This window comes from Gymnodraco acuticeps, unplaced genomic scaffold (assembly GCF_902827175.1).
Source record: "Gymnodraco acuticeps unplaced genomic scaffold, fGymAcu1.1, whole genome shotgun sequence".
Lineage (NCBI taxonomy): Eukaryota > Metazoa > Chordata > Actinopteri > Perciformes > Bathydraconidae > Gymnodraco > Gymnodraco acuticeps.
Window position 1 is genome coordinate 4,769,224 of NW_022989985.1, and position 19,492 is coordinate 4,788,715.

The 19,492-nt window shown below is 41.4% G+C and overlaps 1 protein-coding gene across 5 annotated transcripts in view; it reads left to right on the plus strand.

The window, feature by feature from the left end:
- Window positions 1–19,492, plus strand: part of mctp1a (multiple C2 domains, transmembrane 1a) — a 139,120-nt gene that overhangs the window by 89,755 nt on the left and 29,873 nt on the right. For all 5 annotated transcript variants that reach the window (XM_034212706.1, XM_034212708.1, XM_034212707.1 and 2 more), the window contains 6 exons: window positions 1,512–1,614; window positions 2,332–2,434; window positions 3,024–3,125; window positions 3,615–3,689; window positions 5,737–5,856; window positions 13,621–13,737. In XM_034212706.1, the coding sequence (XP_034068597.1) occupies window positions 1,512–1,614; window positions 2,332–2,434; window positions 3,024–3,125; window positions 3,615–3,689; window positions 5,737–5,856; window positions 13,621–13,737 (620 nt within the window). The remainder of the gene's footprint in view (window positions 1–1,511; window positions 1,615–2,331; window positions 2,435–3,023; window positions 3,126–3,614; window positions 3,690–5,736; window positions 5,857–13,620; window positions 13,738–19,492) is intronic.

The window sequence follows — 19,492 nt, forward strand, 5'->3', positions numbered from 1 at the left end:
ACACGGTTCCCGTGTTGCACACTCACACACTCAAACAGACGGAGGCACAAGCTGAAATGTGGCAGGGGGCTTTGAACTCAATCCCAACTTTATTGAGTCCTATTATGCAACATTTCTCCTTTATTATATTTAAATACTCTCTCTTTTTTCTACGGGAATACGTGTGGGACATGTTTTTTTTTTTACTTGCTGACCCAGTCTCTTCAAGTGGTAATCTTGAACAAACAGCGCAACGGCTCCCAACAGTTTTAATAAAAAAAATGATCAAAGCCAGAATTAAGAGTTTTGTTGTTTTCAGTGCGTTTTCAGGCAATCGAAGGGAGGTGTGCTTGCAGGCGCGGGGAGCTGGTCTCTCTCCTTTTTGCGTACAAAGAAATTGAGATGTGAGATGTTAGTGAACAAATGGAGAATATATAGGACATTACTGGTTTGATTATTATAGTACAGTAGGCTATTCTCAGGAGGAGGAAATAACTCTGTGATTATGTTTATCTCTCCTCTCGGTCTCTCTCTACCCAGTTATATAACTGTAGTAAATTCTGAATTGAAAGTTTTGTTGGAATAAATCAGCATTAATGAATATGATTTATAGTGAACCATATATCATATCTATGTTTTATAACAGCTGAGGGTCTTAAAAGTTCTCACGTAGTGTACTAAAGTTTAATCTTTTTTGGCAGCAACAGGCCACTAAAATGATTTCATATGTGATCCTTCAGTTTTAAAATGAAATTATTCTGTACAATAAATCTACATTTGGATATATGATGTTTTGTTATTATTACTATAAAATGTCACTTATGTTATATTAATGAAACTAGTATTGCTGCATGCAGTGTATAACACTGCATGCAGCAGTGATTTCCCTATAATAAACACAAGGGATATATTCAAAATACTTTTCATACTGTTTTGATCAATTTACAAGGCTGTCAATATAACAAAGCCAAAATGATGGGGAAGAAAACAAATGTTTCATCATTTAATTCTCAAATGTTGTTCTTACTTTCATTCATTTCTTCCGTTGTTGCCGCTGGCTCGGACTCACTAATCATGGAGCAGCGATGTTTCTCACACCCCTGCTCGGCTTTCTTTATCTTCTACTTTGAACTTCTCTGGCCTTCAGAGCCACATCGCAGTCTGTGTCCTCTGCACCATCCATTCAAAATCTCTCTCTTCTGACTCTCCCGCCCCCTCCTTGTGACTGCCCAGGGCATAGTTGTCCTGCAGCTTATCTTCTAGTTGTCCATGTTCCCAGGGTTTTGATAGAAACGGCTCGCAGCTGTTCCACTGATATACTGTTTTATAATATGGCATCAGGGCTAAACATGAAATAATCATATTATTACAGCTCTGATAAGTCCAGGGTATTGGAGGGATTGGAGATAGACAAAAGCTGTTGGAATTACTTTGAGGTTTTTCGAAGCTAACTAAAGCGTAGAATCTTCTTAATGTATGTATCTCTTTTCAACACGAAGGTCATTCTTATGTTTTGTTTTTTTGCTCTGAAGGTAAGAGTGACCCTTTCTGTGTGGTGGAGCTGAGTAACGATCGGCTGCAGACACACACTGTCTACAAAAACCTCAACCCAGAGTGGAACAAAGTCTTCACTTTGTGAGTAGCTTTTACAAAACTCACATGTCTCGCACACACATTGAAATCACTGCAGTGATGAAATCAAATAAAAACAAACATATATATTTGTAATAAACTCTGGTAAAGTCAAAGCAATAGTCTCACAGCAATACAATTTTGTTTACATTTTTTTTATCCAGTTAAATTTGAGCATTAAAAAAAAATATTGATCACAGTTAACAATGCGGAAAGCCTTTCTCATAAAAACATCTAGGAAGACATTAATATAAGATGAAAAGCAGGCTTGTCAAATGTTTACGTATTCCAAAAATATTTTAAAAATATAGTTACATTCAAGCTATAATTAAATGTTGATGCAGATCTCTCTTTGCATCATTTCTTACATGTATGATACCATTATAGAAACTTGTGAAATCACAGGACAGGTTAATTCAGTCATCCTCTCTTTTAGCCTCATTTTCTATACATAACATCAGCTTTCTTCTTGATTGCCTAGTTTTTTAAAAGATAACATGTCACTCTCTACTTCTCCTTAGTTATTGTAGTACTGTAGTGCAACATAACATAATGCATGTCAATAGTGATTTTTAAACCATAACGCATATATAAAAAATGTTGTTGGGAGTGTTAATCATTTAAAGAAGCTTATCCAAGACACAAAGCTTTCATAGTATTCAGATTGTAACCCATATCTCAGTATATGTGTCATTGATGTTGTGTTTCTGTGTGCCGCAGTAACGTGAAGGACATCCACTCGGTACTTGAGGTCACTGTTTACGACGAGGACCGAGATAGAAGTGCCGACTTCCTGGGGAAAGTGGCTATTCCTTTACTAAATGTGAGTCAAAGGCAGCTTTCTGTGTGTGTTTCTACGTCTTTTCCTTTGGGGATAATATAGAGAACATAGAGCAACGGAAAGAACGAAAACACACAGTTGAAGATATAAAAAGCAGGGGTTATTTTTGCAACTCCACAGATGAGGCTGTTATTATTTCACAAAGAAAAAAGAGATGACAAAATGGAGAAAAATAGAAGAGAGCCTAAGAAAAAAGAAGAGATTGATAGGTGAGAAGAAAGAAAGTGAGAGATGATATGAAAATGACACTGATAGAGAGATGGAACGACGCGATTTATAGATAAAAAAAAACAGACAAGTGTGTCATAGTTGAACAAAAAAAAATATAGCCTGTAAAAAGTACTGTGTGTCTAATATATCCATGCTCTGCTGTACAGTATGATTCCCCAGGATAGTTAATTTCTGTTTGACAGAGCCGAGCTGCAGTGGGTAATGAACAGGTACTTGTCAGAGTTGCCACAGTTGTTTTGGGTTCCCTGTCAGCGCCAGCAGCTGAGGTTCAAAGGTGGCCCGGGGAGCCGATTCAGCCGGGTATTGCCAGACAGACGCCTGTCATGTCCCTCTCCCACAGATCCAAAATGGAGAACGCAAAGCCTACGCCTTGAAAAGCAAGGAGCTGACAGGGCCAACAAAAGGGGTCATCTTTCTCGAAATAGACGTGATTTTTAATGCTGTAAGTCTTTCTTTAGCTTTTTTGATTCTCCTCCCTGATTTTTTTTTCGCCCACCACCCCCCATTATCCTCTCCCTCCATCCCGCTCTTGTTCTCTCTAGCATCTCCCCCCCCCACCACGCTGCTGTTGTCTTTATTCTGTTTGTCCCCCCTCCCTCGCTTCCATCTCATCCCTTGTCCCTCGTCCTCGTTTTGGCTTTAATTATCGAAGACTCCCTCTCAACAGCCTTTGTTCGCCCATTCACCATCGCTGTGTGTGTCCTATAGCGGCCATCTTACAGCTTTCTCTCCCGCTCTCTAACCACTGACATGGGGCACGCTCTACGCATGTGCTGCCAATATCATTACACAATGTATACAAAAAAACATTCAAAATAAATATAATCGTCATAAATTCTGTCATTTTATTTATTTGCGCTATGAAATAAGTGTCTTTTCACTCTCACCATTTGCTGTTTTTAAGGCTGTGTGTGTTCACTCCGTCCTCCAGGTGAAGGCTGGTCTCAGGACGTTGATTCCCATAGAGCAGAAGTATATCGAAGAGGAGCCCAGAGTGTCCAAACAGGTACATCAGCAACCAACACTGATCTTCTACCTCTCCGCCTTATTTTATCTGTGTCCACCCTATTCTGCCTAACTGTCTGAAGCGAAACCAACACGCCTGCAGAGTGGCATCTTGTAAACCAGAACAACTGTGTGGGCAAGATACAACTGCATGATTGAAGGAAAAACAGCATTTTGTTTCTTTTTTTTCTTCCCTCCTCTCTCCCTTCTCTCATCTCTCCCCCCTTGCATCCACTCTGAGTGGTGAATAGAAATGTCAAGCTGTCAGCTCTGGGGTGCATAAGTAGATTGGCCATCCTTATAGTTGGCCCTCTTTGCCACTGCTGCTTTGCACTTCATTGTCACGCCGCTCAGTGTGGCGGCACCACAAAGGGCTGAATAGTAGGGGCTGGCCCACATCAGACATGTCATATGACTGACCGTTTGGGCTCAGCAGTCAAAGCTGCGCCATGCACAGTCGAGCGCAGCAAACACACGCACCAGCTCCCATACCAGACTTTTGTCAGCCCTCCATCTATTCCCTTCTTTCCTCACTGTTCCTGCCTTCTCTGTTGCTCTCTGTCTCGGCCCACTCTACTCTTTTTTTCCCCAAGTGCAGAATCTTTTTTACATCTGCATTTCACCTCTGACTCACTGAGATGACCCATGTCAGCGTCTCGCAATGATGATGTCACTGGCTGCTTTAGAGGGATTGCCCCGTGAGGGCTCTTTTGTGTGGTAGCAGCTCCCCTGCTGTTGCTCGCTGCTTAATGTGCAGAAACATACACAGTAAAGAGAAAGAAAACGGAAGCTGGCTGCCAAACAAAACCATATAGTCGTAATTGTCACATTTGACTTAATAAATGGCTTTACCACTTTTGTTTTAGAGGAATAACTCAAGGCACTTTATGAAATACTTCATGGAAATCAAGACAGTTAAGGCAATAATAAGCCCAGAAGAGTACAGCATGTACATCAAGTGCATGCGCTGAGGAACGTGGAAATGGATGATTCACAGTCTTGCTGTCTTCAGGGTCTGTGTGTCCCCAGCAGGACATCATAAAGTCATCCTCAGTTTAGCAACAAAAATACTTCACAATCCTCCTCTCATCTAGCATCAAAGCAGCCAAGCCACCCCTAACCACATGCAAATCCACCTGGAAACACACATGCATATAGACAATAGACTTTACTGTAGTGCTACAAACCCATACTGTATACCCACAATATACACACATTCAAACACACACACAGAAGTTTTTTTCTTCTAAATAGTAAAATAATGGCCTAGAATTTTTTGAACAGCGATCTGCAGAGACAGTTTGTCCTTTGGGAGCACTTTCTCCTGGTGGTGACCTGATTGGGTGGTTGGCATTCTGCGCTGCTATACTGCTATTCCCTGAATGGTTGGCAACCCATGGGGAGGACAGCAGTTAGCCAGCTTTCGCTCATACCTGGCCAAAATGAACGGAGAGCCCTCGGGGAGGAGAGTCCAGGGACTGTTGGAAATTATTGTACTTCACTTTATCACTTGGAGAGAAGACTTACAGCAACATTGTGAGTCATCTTGTCACACTTTAAGCGGCCGTTTGTCCTGTATGCTGATCCACATCCATATATAGCTATCCAAAGAAGGAACACATGACATTGTCCTCTTGGTGTCCTCAGTGCTGCACTATTAGACAGTAATATTAAAGCCAAAGAAAAAAAAAACGTAATGCTCTACTTAACTTTCCAGTTTGAGACACAATGTGGTTTAAAGTGCCCGTATTAAGATTTACGGTCATTTTAACGAAGACATACATTAAATGTTTAATTGTGACAAATTCACTCAAAACCTTTACAAAAAAGAGAGAAATGAATTCTTAAACATAAAGTATGTGATAATGTTTGTATGTGAAGCTTATGTTAAAAAGTCACAACCCTGATGCGATTTAGTTTGTTCACACAGGAATCTGTCACATAAAGTGTCATTAATATGATACTATATGAGTCATAATGATATATCATCTACAGCATATAACAGGATTTGTTTTAATCATTCACTTTTGTTTTTGTCTCCCTGCTAGCTGCTGTTGCACAACTTCAACAGAGTTCGTCGCTGCATCATGTTCCTGATCAACACAGGCTGCTTCATCAACAGCTGCTTCGAATGGGACTCTCCGCAGAGGAGCATCTGTGCTTTTGTAGTACGTACAGCTGCACTCGCATATACCTGTACAGTACTACACATGAGGACATATTACATTCACATCGAAACTGAAACCGGACCTAAATCTTATCTTTTTGCGTACACTGATTCTATTATCAAAACATATGATAATGCTTTTTTATTAATATGGTGAAATGAAGATTTACGTAGACAAAATCTTTTCAGAAATAAACTGACATGGAGTTGGGTGTACTATTACCTCACAGGTAACTAAATCACCATAATTACCATGATTGATGGATCAGTACTATTCTAAATAGACTGACAACATTCATCTATTTTACCGAGTACTCTCATATTGCCAGTTAACATCTGCACAGCAGGAGAGCATCAGAGGCTGTAGGACCATTTCTGCTAACAAAGTATGGATCCTTCACTGGTAATTGCACACTCTAACACGGGGGGTTGTTGATGTCTCAAGCACAGCTAAGTACATTTCCACACTGTAACCCCCACTACAGACTCTTACTCACATACTCAATTTCTTAATAAGATAGTGGCGATTAAATCCCTTTTCAAGCTTTGTATTAAGTGTAAAAGCACACATGGTTTATACGTGGAAAGTGTCTGTTTTGGTACTCAGTTGCTTGGAATAAGTGGAGAGTTGGTGTTGAAACTTGAACACTATTTTAATTGAGACCCTTAAACATTTAAATACTTGTGTTGGAAATGTTGCTATATTCTATTGAAGTGTGACAAGCTGTTCCTGCAGACAGTGGAAATGGTAGCTTCTTTCTCTCTTCTCCCATCATCCTCCTCTGTCCTCTCTCTCTTGCCCTCCTGTCATCTGTGTCTGGTATTATAAGGTGAAGTGTAATTGGACAGCAGAGCTATCAGTAAAAGACATTCTCCCGCAGGGCGGTGAGTGGTTGAATGGAGGTTCCCTACCCTAAAGATGACAGAGAAGGCATTTAATCCTGTCTGGTTTAGTGTCCTGACTTAAGTAGCTACAGGACAGGTGGACCGGCCCCGCCCCAGCCCTTTACTGTAGGAGCACTAAGTGTCTTCACAGCAGACATTAGACATTAGCAGCATTTGGCTGTCTGACACCATGTTCATCTCTGCAGAGGCTGCATACTGTATGTGTGTGTTTGTACAGCAGGTCACAGTGTCATCACAAGACATGGGTCAGAAGAGACTAGTATTGATCAGTTAACATTTTCCCTCTGTGTGTGTGTGTGTGTGTGTGTGTGTGTGTGTGTGTGTGTGTGTGTGTGTGTGTGTGTGTGTGTGTGTGTGTGTGTGTGCAAGCAGACTCATGTGTGATCCTGGTGTGTGTGTGTGTGTGTGTGTGTGTGTGTGTCACATTTTTTTTGTGACGAATTCACAGAAAACAAGGTCAACTCAGAGATGCCAATCTTTGTGGTGAGAGGAGGATGCAGCCTTGGATAGCCCAGCCTCCATGTCAGCACACACAAACACACACATGCACATGCCTTGTATAGCCCTTCACCCTTTTTAGAAAACACAGCGTATAGTACATCCCCTTCTGAGTAATAGTGCAGACTATTCATATTCTCATTGTACTCGCTTAAATTCAAAGTATTCAGATGACGATAAAGGGTGTATCTAGGCCAAGGACATAGCGTTTTATAGTTTATAGAAAGTCTGAAATGTAGGTGTCATTGTGCTTTTCCTCCCCCCTCTCCCACTCTTTTGGGAGTCTGTTATCGTAGGACTATGCACTTAGCTAAAAGCATCAGAGTATTTAGGGCCTCTCCTCTACACAGGTACTCCCTCCCTCCCTCCCTCCCTTCTATTTCTTCATCCCTCTTTCATTTCTCCCTCACTTTGAGAGGCCTCTTAATCACTTCGCTCATCTCTTTAAGTGGGTTTTTATGGGGGGCCATCTGGCCAAGGTGGTGTGTTCATGAAGGTGTACGGCTGTGTGTGATTATGGGCATGTGTGTCTGTTCACATGTGCACGTGTGTTTCTGTCTGGCTGTCTTTCTAGACAGATGTTACACTTAACTTTCCAACACGGCTGTAGCTACAGAGGTGGAGTTGTGGGCAATTCAACCTCTAAACTTACAAATGTGTGCACTTCTCAACTGCTCAGTGAGCCCGAGGGGAGGAATTTCAGTGTGTTCATATAATTCTGGTATTTTGTGAATGCATCCAAATGCAGTCACTTCACAACATTCCCTCCATAAAAACGCTCAACATTTTTCTTCATGGTCTCTTGCTCTCCTTCTGCACGATTCCAAAAGTTGCCAGCCGCATGTACACATCGCCCATTAGTGCCAGCTGTGATTAGTGTGTATGTTGTGTGTGTTGTGTGCGCATGTGAGAGAAAGAGAGATATCGCATAGTCTCACATGCAGCCTTTCTCTCTCTCACACCCACACTGCTGTCACCCACCCATCCCGACAGTGAATCAGCCACCGTGGCAGCTTTGCCTGAGGCGTTGGCACAATGGACGGGACTGGAGTTACCTCCTGTCCTGCATGATGGGTGGTGTGTGAGTGTGTGTGCATGTGGGTGTTGGTCTCGTTGCCTGTGTTTCCCTGTCTCAGGGTTAAGCGTCTGCTTCCTCTCTCCACACCTGCAAGCTCAGTGTCTCTTCCTTCGTTCCCTCCATCCATCCCCATTCCTCTGTATCGCTCCCTCCCCTCCTCTTCCTTTGCCTCCTCTCCCGGAGAGTTGAGGCCATTGTGGGGCTGAGCGGTGTAGGGTTCTGTTCTCCTGCTGCTGCCAGTTCTCCCCACGGCCCCTGCAAGACAAGGCTGTTATTGCCCCAGGGACCGCAGGCCTCAGCAGCTCTTCCTCCAAACAAATTTGCTGTAACTTTATCTGCAATTGGGCTCTGAATTGGGAGCAAATAGAGGCAGCTTTGTGAAGCTCGGGGAAGGGCGAGGGCAGCGAGCTGGGGGTTGTTGGGGAGGCAGGGGAAATGATACCGGGCTCTTTTATGTCAGGCAAAGTAGGACTCTTATCAGGAAGAGAGCCCAGACAAGGGAGCTACTTCTAGAGGAAACTGGAGCACCTATCACCTGCTTTGCATTTAGATAAAAATTCACCCTGCTGAAATAAAAAAGGGAAAAAAGCAAAGACAGGTACAGAAGCAACTATTGGAGTGTGGGTGTGTGTGTGTGTTTGCACATGTTTAATACACATGCACAGTGCAGAGACGCCATAGCAGTGGTACACACCACTCCAGGTCTCTTTAAATTGCTCCTTTGACTCCTCTTCAAAGAAGCAGTCTAACTTTTGAAAGTTTTAAAGTCGTGAGTTTGTCTTTGCCCACAGCAAGGGACAGCTTTGAAAGATATACTTTCACATTTTACTGCTCTCCTGATTTGCTAAACGAATGATAGTTGAAATATAGTGCCATGACTAACCAAGAATACCAAACCAGAGTTTAATCACCAGAGATAGACGGAAAATGTGCGAGGCCTTTTGTTGAGACGTCAGGGACTCGGCATCTTTACTTCTCGTAACACTCCGTTTTATAACTGCAGTCATAAAATGGTGGATGCTTTGTTTTATTTTTTTATGTTTTTAGAAAATGACTGGCTTTGACACATTGGGTTTAGTCATTCAGGCTGCTGTTTTATCAGATGAGCAGCATTAGTTGTGCTGTGGATATATATTCTGCAGGAGTACAGCAGGGGGCAGTCTAGCACCACTGAATGCTGGGGAGGTCCGTTCACTAACAGGACACAGTCCTCCTCCCTCTCCCTCGAACTTAACAGGACTTCTAGTTGTTATCTGGCAACACTTAGTGCCAGCATGGAAATTGATGTAAGAGAGATAAAGGGGAACTCTGAAATCCAAACTTCAGTTTCACTCCACTGAGACAGAGCAGGGGGAAAGTTAGCCTGGTGTGTGGTTAATGTAAGCCAAAGTACTGAATATTACCCTCCCACAGAGCCGCGGCTCAGAGCCGTAAGGACGCGGGTTGTGTTTTGAAACAAATAATGCAAGATACAACTCTCAACGTGCCACACTGAGTGCTTGAATAAATCATTTTGACTTCTCTATTTTGTTAACACGTTTAATATATCTTCTTGTGCTCAGGGGATTTCTTAATATTAAGAGAGGGCATCTAAGATATAACTGTAATGAAATTAGACTACAGAGACTTGTCAAAATAATTTATTTTGCTGATTATATGTATTGGTATTTTAGCCAAAATATTACAAATTATACTGCCATTGTTTTTACTTTGTTCCTGTTTGTGATTGTCTATTTTAATTACACATGTCGTATGAATTTCAGCTGGGGCTTAGATGTGAAGTTTGCCCAGTTCAAATGTAGCCTTAAACCATATTTGAAATGGTTTAGCAGATTTGACAGAGGAAAATATTGTTTTACTTTGTTTTACGACAAGTGATTAGTTTTGTTCTTAAAAAATCATTGCTGTATAAAAAACACTTGTTAAAGCAAATGATTTAAAAAGAGTGATGATGGGTTTTTATGATAAAATAGCTGTTTAAAGGTAAATGCTGCCAGTAGTTTTGGGGACAACATCAAATGTTCACTATAGTAGAAATAACTAACCTGACTCTTGAATGTATTTGTTACTACTCTATTCTAATTCAGATAATTACAGATACTATTTCTAACAATGGTTGTATGAGAAGAGAGAAAATGGTTTATATCTCATTATTGTTTCTGTTCTGTTGCACATTTATATACACACTCTCAAGACTTAATTAGCGCATAAACAGAGAAAGACCATCTACTGTGTTTATATGAATGTTTTACATTAGCACACAGGTAAGAAATCAGCAGTATTTAAAAGGAAAGCCAGAGTGGAGCCTGGTGAGCGTCCCTCTCAGTCCGTGTTCAGATATGAACCGGTCACTACATTGTGTGTCTCTGACCACGCAGAGTCATCTACAAATTATTCCCTTTGACTACATCTGGAGCTTCATTTTGCATTCCCCCCCCCTCCTCTTTCCCCTTCGATCCAGCATGTTTTTATCATTGTTTTTTCCCCCACCGTCTTCCTCTGGTCACTGACATCCACAGCAGGCTCCTTCCCACTCCCTCTTCCCCAGGCGCAGAGCTTGCTATCTGGTGTAGCACGCAATGGGGGGTGTTTGTGATCGCCAGGTCCTGGTGGAAAGGTCCAGGCACTGCAGGGCCCCTCTTACCCCGCCGGGGGGCTCGGAGACGGGGCAGGGCCGGCCACTGCTGAGCCTGGGTGTCCGGTTGCTCTTGCTGCCTGTCAAAACTTCACCCTCAGCCACTAAAACCAAATGGAGGAGGAATGAAGGGGGACGGCAGGTTAAACAACCTCAGGCAAATGGAGAAGAAAGCAAAATCCTTTTTTTTAAAAACAGGGTTTTAAGGTTTCATTTGAGCATCAGGACAGTGTGGAGCACATTCATTCGCCTGTTGTGTGATAACGATACCATAAGCGATTAGAGAACAAGACACTACATATATTTACTTTACAATATGCCTACTGTAAGTGTTATTTATAGCAGAGCGTTTGAAAAGAACATTGTATCTGCATGAAGATTTGTGTAAGGTATTTATATCTTCTAAGAGAATACGTTTAAGACAAGTGAGCTCCTTTGTTTGTTTGAAGACATATTTCTGCACCTCTATTGCGGATTGTATTAAAAACTGATTATTACATGTTTATCAGTGTTTTGAGTTTGTAAACTATAATACTTTGCAGGAAGATGGATCATTTTAGAATGGTTATATTTTGTAGAGAACATTTTTTTTCAAGCATGTGATATGTTTGTTTGTATGCAAGTTTATTTTGCTGAGCTTACACAGTCCTTGCCTCTTTTCTGATGTATGAAGGGAAATGGTTGTGTTGCTTATTAGTATACAAATATGAATTATTGAATAGTTCATTTCCAATTCTCCTACACAGCTGTATCAGAGAAAGGCTCTTTGTATTTGAGAAAGTGAAGTTGAGCCTGAGAGACGGGGAAAGATTTCGATCCTTTTGGGAGATATTGTTGCTGCACCAAGGCCATTCAGGTTTATTTGAAAATACATTTTAGCTGTGAGAATTATGTAAATGTACTGGACATTTCTAATGTTTAATTTATGTATTTTTTTTGCTTTGTATACTACGCCTCTGTTGGTGAATTTTACATAAAGATAGTTTTATTAAAAAGTTTGGATATGAGCCTGACCAACTTTTTTTTATACATGAGAAGGGAAAAAGTTAAGAAAATGTTATTATTTAATTATGTAAAGAGTTGTTTGCATTGATATTCAGATGTGTGTGTGTGTGTGTGTGTGTGTGTGTGTGTGTGTGTGTGTGTGTGTGTGTGTGTGTGTGTGTGTGTGTGTGTGTGTGTGTGTGTGTGTGTGTGTGTGTGTGTGTGTGTGTGTGTGTGTGTGTGTGTGTGTGTGTGTGTGTGTGTGTGTGTGTGTGTGTGTGTGTGTGTGTGTGTGTGTGTGTAGTTTAGTGTCCGACTACTGGCTCCACTACAGTAATAGCAGAGCTGCACACACACTCTTGAGGGGCTGTTGAACCTCATATCCACATTCACCTTAGACTGTAAACACAATGAAGAGCTTGTTTTTCATTTCCCCCCCTCTCTCCCTCTTCATCCTCTTGACACACGGAAATAAAACATTTGATTGTTAATGATGTTGTCCAGCCAAACAGATCATAATTGGTACACAGACACATTACTTGCTTCATATTGTAATGGTATTAATTACACTTTAAAGTTTCCCATCAAAACTGCCTGTTAAACATGGATGCATTATTATACCGACAATATTTCAAGTGAAATCTTCCTTGCTCATATTTAAAATAATACAATTCTTTCGCTTGAATTTAATAAACAGTATCAGGCATGTTTAGCATTTGTTATAATTGTTGCTGTACTCTTATTAATTATGAAATATATGTGTATACTTCTACATACAAATATTAGAAAATACAAATGATTTGTTCTTTTTGTTTCTTAAAGATAGTATTCCCACACATTATCCTATCTGAGCTAAACTCTAACATTTCCCCAAATCCTTTCTCACAATTGATACAATGCCGTGATAAGATGACAAGCTTCCATCATTAGCAATATTATTTTCCCACATATATCTTCTCACAAGCCCCATAATAATCTCTTGTCATCGGCTAAAGAGCCCTGCCAAATCCAGAGGGTTTTAGGAGAGGTTAATTTTCAGATGGTACTCTTCTTGTTTGGTGATGAGAGGGGAGGTATAGAGGTTATGGTTTTGGCAGATGGGTGCAGAGGAGGTTAGAGATGGGGCATCAGAGCCTTTTGGGGAAGGAGAGAGGGTATTGGGGCTTGGAGTGACAGGGTTAGGGACTCGGGGTGCGGGGTGTGTGAGGTCAGATGCTGGGGTTTGGGGCTGAGTATGGAAGGGTCAGCTTTGACGTGCTGCTGCTGAAAACGATACATGACCTCAGCCTCTGGGATGATTGGCATGGAGGGAAGAGGCTCTGACGGCTCGTACTCATCCTCTTCATCGTCCTCCTCCTCAGCTGAAGGCCCAGAAAGCCTTGAGGGTCAGAGTGTTGAACCTAGGCTCACCGACACCAGGCCTGCACCTTTGTTGAAGCACAGTCTTATTTTTTGCGCTTTGTTCCATGGCGGTTATGATTCTGCATATGAATGTGTTTGAATGCGTTTCCAATCGCACATATGGTCGGCGTACGTTCTCAGGAGTTTGCCTCACCAGGGTCAACATGGGGTCTTGAATGTATACATTCTTAGCCCACACTGTTCTCACTTTTTTGTTCTCACTTTTCTTTGGCTGATGGTTTTGTCTTTTTCTCTCTCCTCAGCTTTTTGTCATCGTTGTGTGGAACTTTGAACTCTATATGATTCCTCTGGCATTGCTGCTGCCTCTGGTCTGGAACTACATTCTCATCGCGTCAGGGAAGGATACCAGGCAAGACATGGTGAGTGACCCCGTACCTTTTGATATCCCTCCGCCTTTCTTCTCTCTCGCTGTAAAAGCCTCCAAACACAATGCATGGTAATACTCGGACACCAAATTAATATTATTTACAGCATTTTTCATATTTACAGGCAAGTCAGCCTTTTGATATAAGATATAATATATATAAAATCCATATTTGTGCTGTAAAAGATGATGTGATGAGGCATGCAGATGATTGGAAAATAATCATACCTTTTATTTTTTATTTTAAAGAAACAAGATGTTCATTATACAAACTCATTTTAAATATACTTTTGATTAAATTGCACAAACATTGAGCCAAATTGAAATTTAATTTTAAAATCCCTCTATGGTGAATTTAAAAAAAAAAAATCTGCCCCTTGAGGAGCTGCATTCACATTCGGATCTCACAATTCTCACTTTGCCTTCTTTGAGGCAAAGAAAAGGGAGAAATAATAGGCTGTCACCTTGAGCTACGTTACGCTACTTACCTGGTAGTATATTTATTTAATTCATTTATTTTTATCTCTTATACCAATTAAATGATGTCAAAGCAATGTCATGGAGAAACAGACATGTTTTAATCATGGCCCGGCACATTTGGAGAGAAGAGAGTGAAAACGAGAGAGAGAGCTGGACTATGGAGTGAGCGTGAACAATGAAGTGATTAATTTTAATAAGTGCCTTTTTCCAAGTCTCAGTTGGAAATAACCAGTTAACAGACCTCAGATTTTCTTGCAGTCTCTTGCCTTCTCTATGTGTGTATTTATCTCTTCATAAGGATTCTTTGGGTTTGATTGGATTTGGAAAAGATGATACATTCAGTCATTATAATGAACCAAATCTCATTGCAATGTGTCATTGTAATGTTACACATACAAATGGAATTAGATGCGAACTGTGTATAAATTGCCAAAAGATTTATTTGGTAAGTCTCCAGAACTAAGCATCTCTATTTATAAGCCTCTATTTTCAAATGTGGAAAATGTAAAGCGATGAAAATGAAATCAGAAAAGACAATCCCTATGTGACGGATATAAGTCTGTTACTTGACAATTACGTGGCAATTATACAGTAATAGGTGGTACGTCATGAAAATAAGAGCATTTAAACTGGATAAAGTCAGTCAAGAATGAACGGCTAGTTAATGCAGGTAGTTTCAGTCAAAATAAATTATTTTTTAATTTGTGAATGACTGAGGCTTGACTTCCTCAGGATATACCTTCCGCCTGTAGATGGCAACATTGCTTGACAAAAAAATCCCACATGCCTTAAGACGAAACCCGATCATTTGTGCCCCCACCTGCTGCTTATATTTATCCAGACCTAATGATATTCTTTTCCAATGCACTTCCTAATTAAAATGAGGCAACAAAGGTTACATATTCTCTTAATGTGCCACTCACTTCAAGTAAGAGTATGTGCATGTAACTCCCACTTCATGCAGAATTGCTTTTCTCTCCTCCTTGAAAGGGACTATTGTGTGTAAAGTACCTCAGGAATTGGTTGGAACATTAAGACATGTTGATATTGTTGATACTCGTATGGCAAGTGCCGTTTTAGAAAGACAATATTGTTCTGGTGAGTTCTACAAAGTTGACATAAACTCAGAGACAAGAGGAGATATGGGCACATGAGTGAATAGGATATTTAAGTTTCACTCTTTTTAAATCGGAGATGGTCTAAGTAGCATCACGCCGCTTTAATGACAGATGTTGACCCATGTTTCTATGATCTGGAGCAGTGGAATTTAAAACCTAATACACTGTTTACTTGTTGTACTTTTATTGAATGTCTTGTAGCTTGTGTTGTTGCTAATCTTTTATATATCTTTGATTAATTACACATCATGATCCAAGACTTTTTTACTTTTAAATTGTTGCTTCAATATCATCATCCTCATAGAGTGGCTTAGGAGTGTTTGGTTGATTTCAAAGGACTTATCTGTTTGGGACACTGGGCTGAATAGATCACCAAGACCAGGCAATTCTTTTTTTTCAAGCCACAAGAGCACTCCTGGAAAGTTTCATATCCAACCTTCTTTCAGATAAATGTCTCCTTTCTCTATTATGATCACAATCAGCTATGCCTTGTATACTTTACGTGTACAGCTTAATATGTGTGGACAAGAGCGTCAGTGCTGCTAGTAGAGGGTGTTAAGAGAAGTTGGTTCAAGTTGTTGGTGACATTGTCAGAGGAAAATACGTAATTCAAGAGGAAAGGATACCAGTGTAAATGTAGTATAGGGGAATGTGCATGATGCATGAATGCTGTGTGTTGTAAGAGTGTTGTCCTGCTATCTTTCAGAGTCTGGTTTGTTAATTTATTCCAAGGATAGGATTCAGGCACGACCACAAGTATAGAAATACAGCTGTGAGTCACTCTAAGTGTGCAGGGTGTTTTCTTGTGTGGGGGGAAAAAACAGCGTGCGTAGATGGGGATAAGTTATCTGTGTGTGACTAATAGAATATGCACGTATACTTCCATAAAATGTGTGTATGAATCCACGAGTGTGCGTATGCGGGAGTGTGTGCAGACATCCTTTCGCAGCAATATATCCGATGAAAGTGGGATTAATTGTCAAAGATTAGCACCATTAATGCTCCTTTTCTTGCCGCTGTGACAGTTGTGCAGAGCAGCACAGGCAACACAAAGAAGATTCTCTGACAATCATCATCTCTTGTCTTGGCATTGCAATCTCACTGCCTCAGGATTGGTGAATGCAATCACTCCATTATCAGCTCTCTGCATCTTTTAGGTGTGATATTTGTATTATAAGTTAAATTAGAACATGCACAGCTAATGTTGCGTTGTGTAAGTACTCATTATTTTTTTGTCATTTGTGTTTGCAAACGCTTCACACACATAAGCACACACATTTGTAACACACACATTCAGATGCATGTATCCCCCGAGTCCTGTCCCTGTTTGTTTTCAGACAGAGTTTCCCAATCTGCGGTGGTGCAGGGGGAAGTGAGTAAAGCGAGAGCATACAGTATCTGCGTGCTTCGTTTCCTCTCCCGGTCCCCTGGATTCCTCTTCCGAGTCTTTATCAAGCTGAAGTCATGGACGACTCACAATTTCCCCCCTCGCACTTGGCAGAGAACAGAGAAGAATAGAAAAGAAAACAAGGGAAAAAGGCTTTCTAATTACTTTAAACAACACACCAAATTAAAGCATTGTGCTGAGCCGAGCAAGGGTCAGCATCCGGAGCGCTGCGGTTTTCCAGCAGTCTGGGGTGAGGGTAATGCCAAAGGAATCTTTGTTGAACTCACTCTGAAGGGTGAGATAGAGAGAGGGATAGGGTGGGGGAAGAAAGAGAGAGAGAGAGAACATATGAGAGTATACGCTTGAGTACAGACTTCCTAATGAACTGAAGGGCCTTGCTCCATCTGATGGGTTCAATGTGAGGACCCTTCTCTGATTCTACACCGCAACCACAGTCCATAGCCCTGTCTATAGCAAATAAACAAACACAGTGTTCCTTCCGCGCTGTAATTCACCGCTCAGGGTCACTAAATGTTGTGCATGCTGCTTTGCAAACAGATCTCGGATCAGAAATCCTTACCCTCGCCCCAACCTTGACCAGTACCTGCTAAGCAGTCGGAGCGTCCTCAGAACAGCGATTAAAGGTGACGCACCAGAAAGGTCTATGACCTCCTCTCTTATCGTGTAGCACTCTGACCCCTGAACCCTGACTCTTCAACACTGTAAGCTGCCCTGTGTGCCGTGCTGTAACATGCTCAGTGAAGCAAACAAACAAAGAAGATAACCTTTGCTCCTTTTCAATATATGTGGAGTATGATACTGCTTTGACATGGCTAAGAATGTACCTTATCCAAGGTCCAACCTGTGTCTTTGCTAACTATTGAGTCCACTATTGTTGCGAGTTGGAGAAGCACTTAAATGACATTACCCCCTCCTTTAAATTTCTATCTTGTTTTGAAACCTGGAGCAATGTGTGCGTTAGATCCATCTCAAGCCTGTAGCAAAGGAAGCAGCCAGTAGGCCGGGCTCGGTCAAACAGAGGACAGGTGGCTCTGCTGGAAGAGAAAACGTCTGCAAGGCTTGTGAACGTGTGTCTTTTCATAGCAGTGTGGTGTGTTCATGTGTGTGCCTGCTTGCATGAGTGTATACAATTAGATTAAGAAGCAAGAGATGCATCCCAGTAGAAATTCATCTTTGCTGTTGGCCCAAAAAGGCCCTTACCAGATGTTAGGAAGGTGTTCATGTTGGCACAGGCTGTCATAGAGGGCACATACAGAACATGGTGATGTCTCTTTTTTCCACAGGATGATGGGCAATTAGGCCTTGTCACACTGGAGGACCATCATCTTTATACCATGCTTCAGACCATTACATAGATTCACCAAATCATTACACAGAAGAAGACCTAATGGCCTGAAGATACTTCACACTCACAGAAACGTTCAACCCGCCCTACATATTTAGTTAATAGCATTGCCATAAACACAAATAGAGGTTTTTTTAGAAATAAAATAATTCACTAGGGTTTTTTTTTCAAGCCAATGTTGTTCTACTTATTTTGGTTTATTCTTTATGTTCCTGACTGTGAAGCCCTCTGTGAGACTGCTGAATATTGTTCATTAGAGTAAAAAGAATCTGGTTTATTTCCAAACTGTAATTATGTCTGATTTTATTGGAACATCGTCTCATTTCTACACACAAGCCTTCATTGCCATTTTCATCTATTCTATTTTCTCCCTGATTTTGCATCTTAAAAAAAAGCCGTCTCTGCGTCTCTAAACACACTGTGCCTTGACATCTGCCCTCATTAAGAGCCACGCACAACACATGAGTAAATATGGGGAGAGCTAGAAGCAAAAAAGGAAATGTTGCCTATTATACCTCAACTCTTCCAGAAAGTCACACCTCCACTTTTTCCCAATAAAACTGCAACTCTGGAAAGAAAAGACGAAGGAGATGGAGTGGGAGCAGGAGACAGAAAAAGACAGAGGTATTCAGAGAGATGGAGCAACAGAGAGACGGAGGAAGAGGGAAACGGCGGCGGATGGCAGGCACTCCTCAGTGCAGAGTCAGACATGGCAGTTGGTGACAGGTGACAAAATCAAAAGGTCATGTCACTTTTAACTGGGAGCGCCTGTGCCCCACTGATTTCCCCCGTGCCGCCCCGGCATCACCGCGCTCATCTCTGCTCCTCTCTGCTCCTCTCTGCTCCTCTCTGTCTCTGCTAAACTGGCAGATAGGATGGCAGGCTGGCAGGCAGAAAGACAGGCGACGGGCATAGTTTGAAGCGGGACGGGAGCATCGGGAGCATCATGAATGCCACTGCAGATTCTTCCCAGCCTTCCTTTTCATCATGTTGTCTCTCTTTCTCCTTCTTTCCCTCCGTTTGTTTAACTCCCTTTATCATACTGAACCTTTGTAACTGTGTGCTCTTTTGCTAACAACGTCAGCAGCAGGGTGTCTGCCTCAGTGCTTGTTGTTTTATCTATACAGTACACCCGCTGTAGCTATTTGGTTTAAACCTTGAGCTAAAGCCTACAGATGTGAGTGTGTTTGTGTGCAGTTGATTGCACATCAAGTGTGTACCAGCTCTAGCCCTCTTTGCCACAACTGAGTATAAGAAACAATAAGACAATACAGCATCATCTGTTTGAAAAGGAAACACATCTTATCACTGGATTTACTATATTTACTCACAGTGTCAAGAAGGCTAGTGGAGCGTGTGAAATGGTGCTTTCCTCTTGATGGCTGCTGAATCCCTGCAC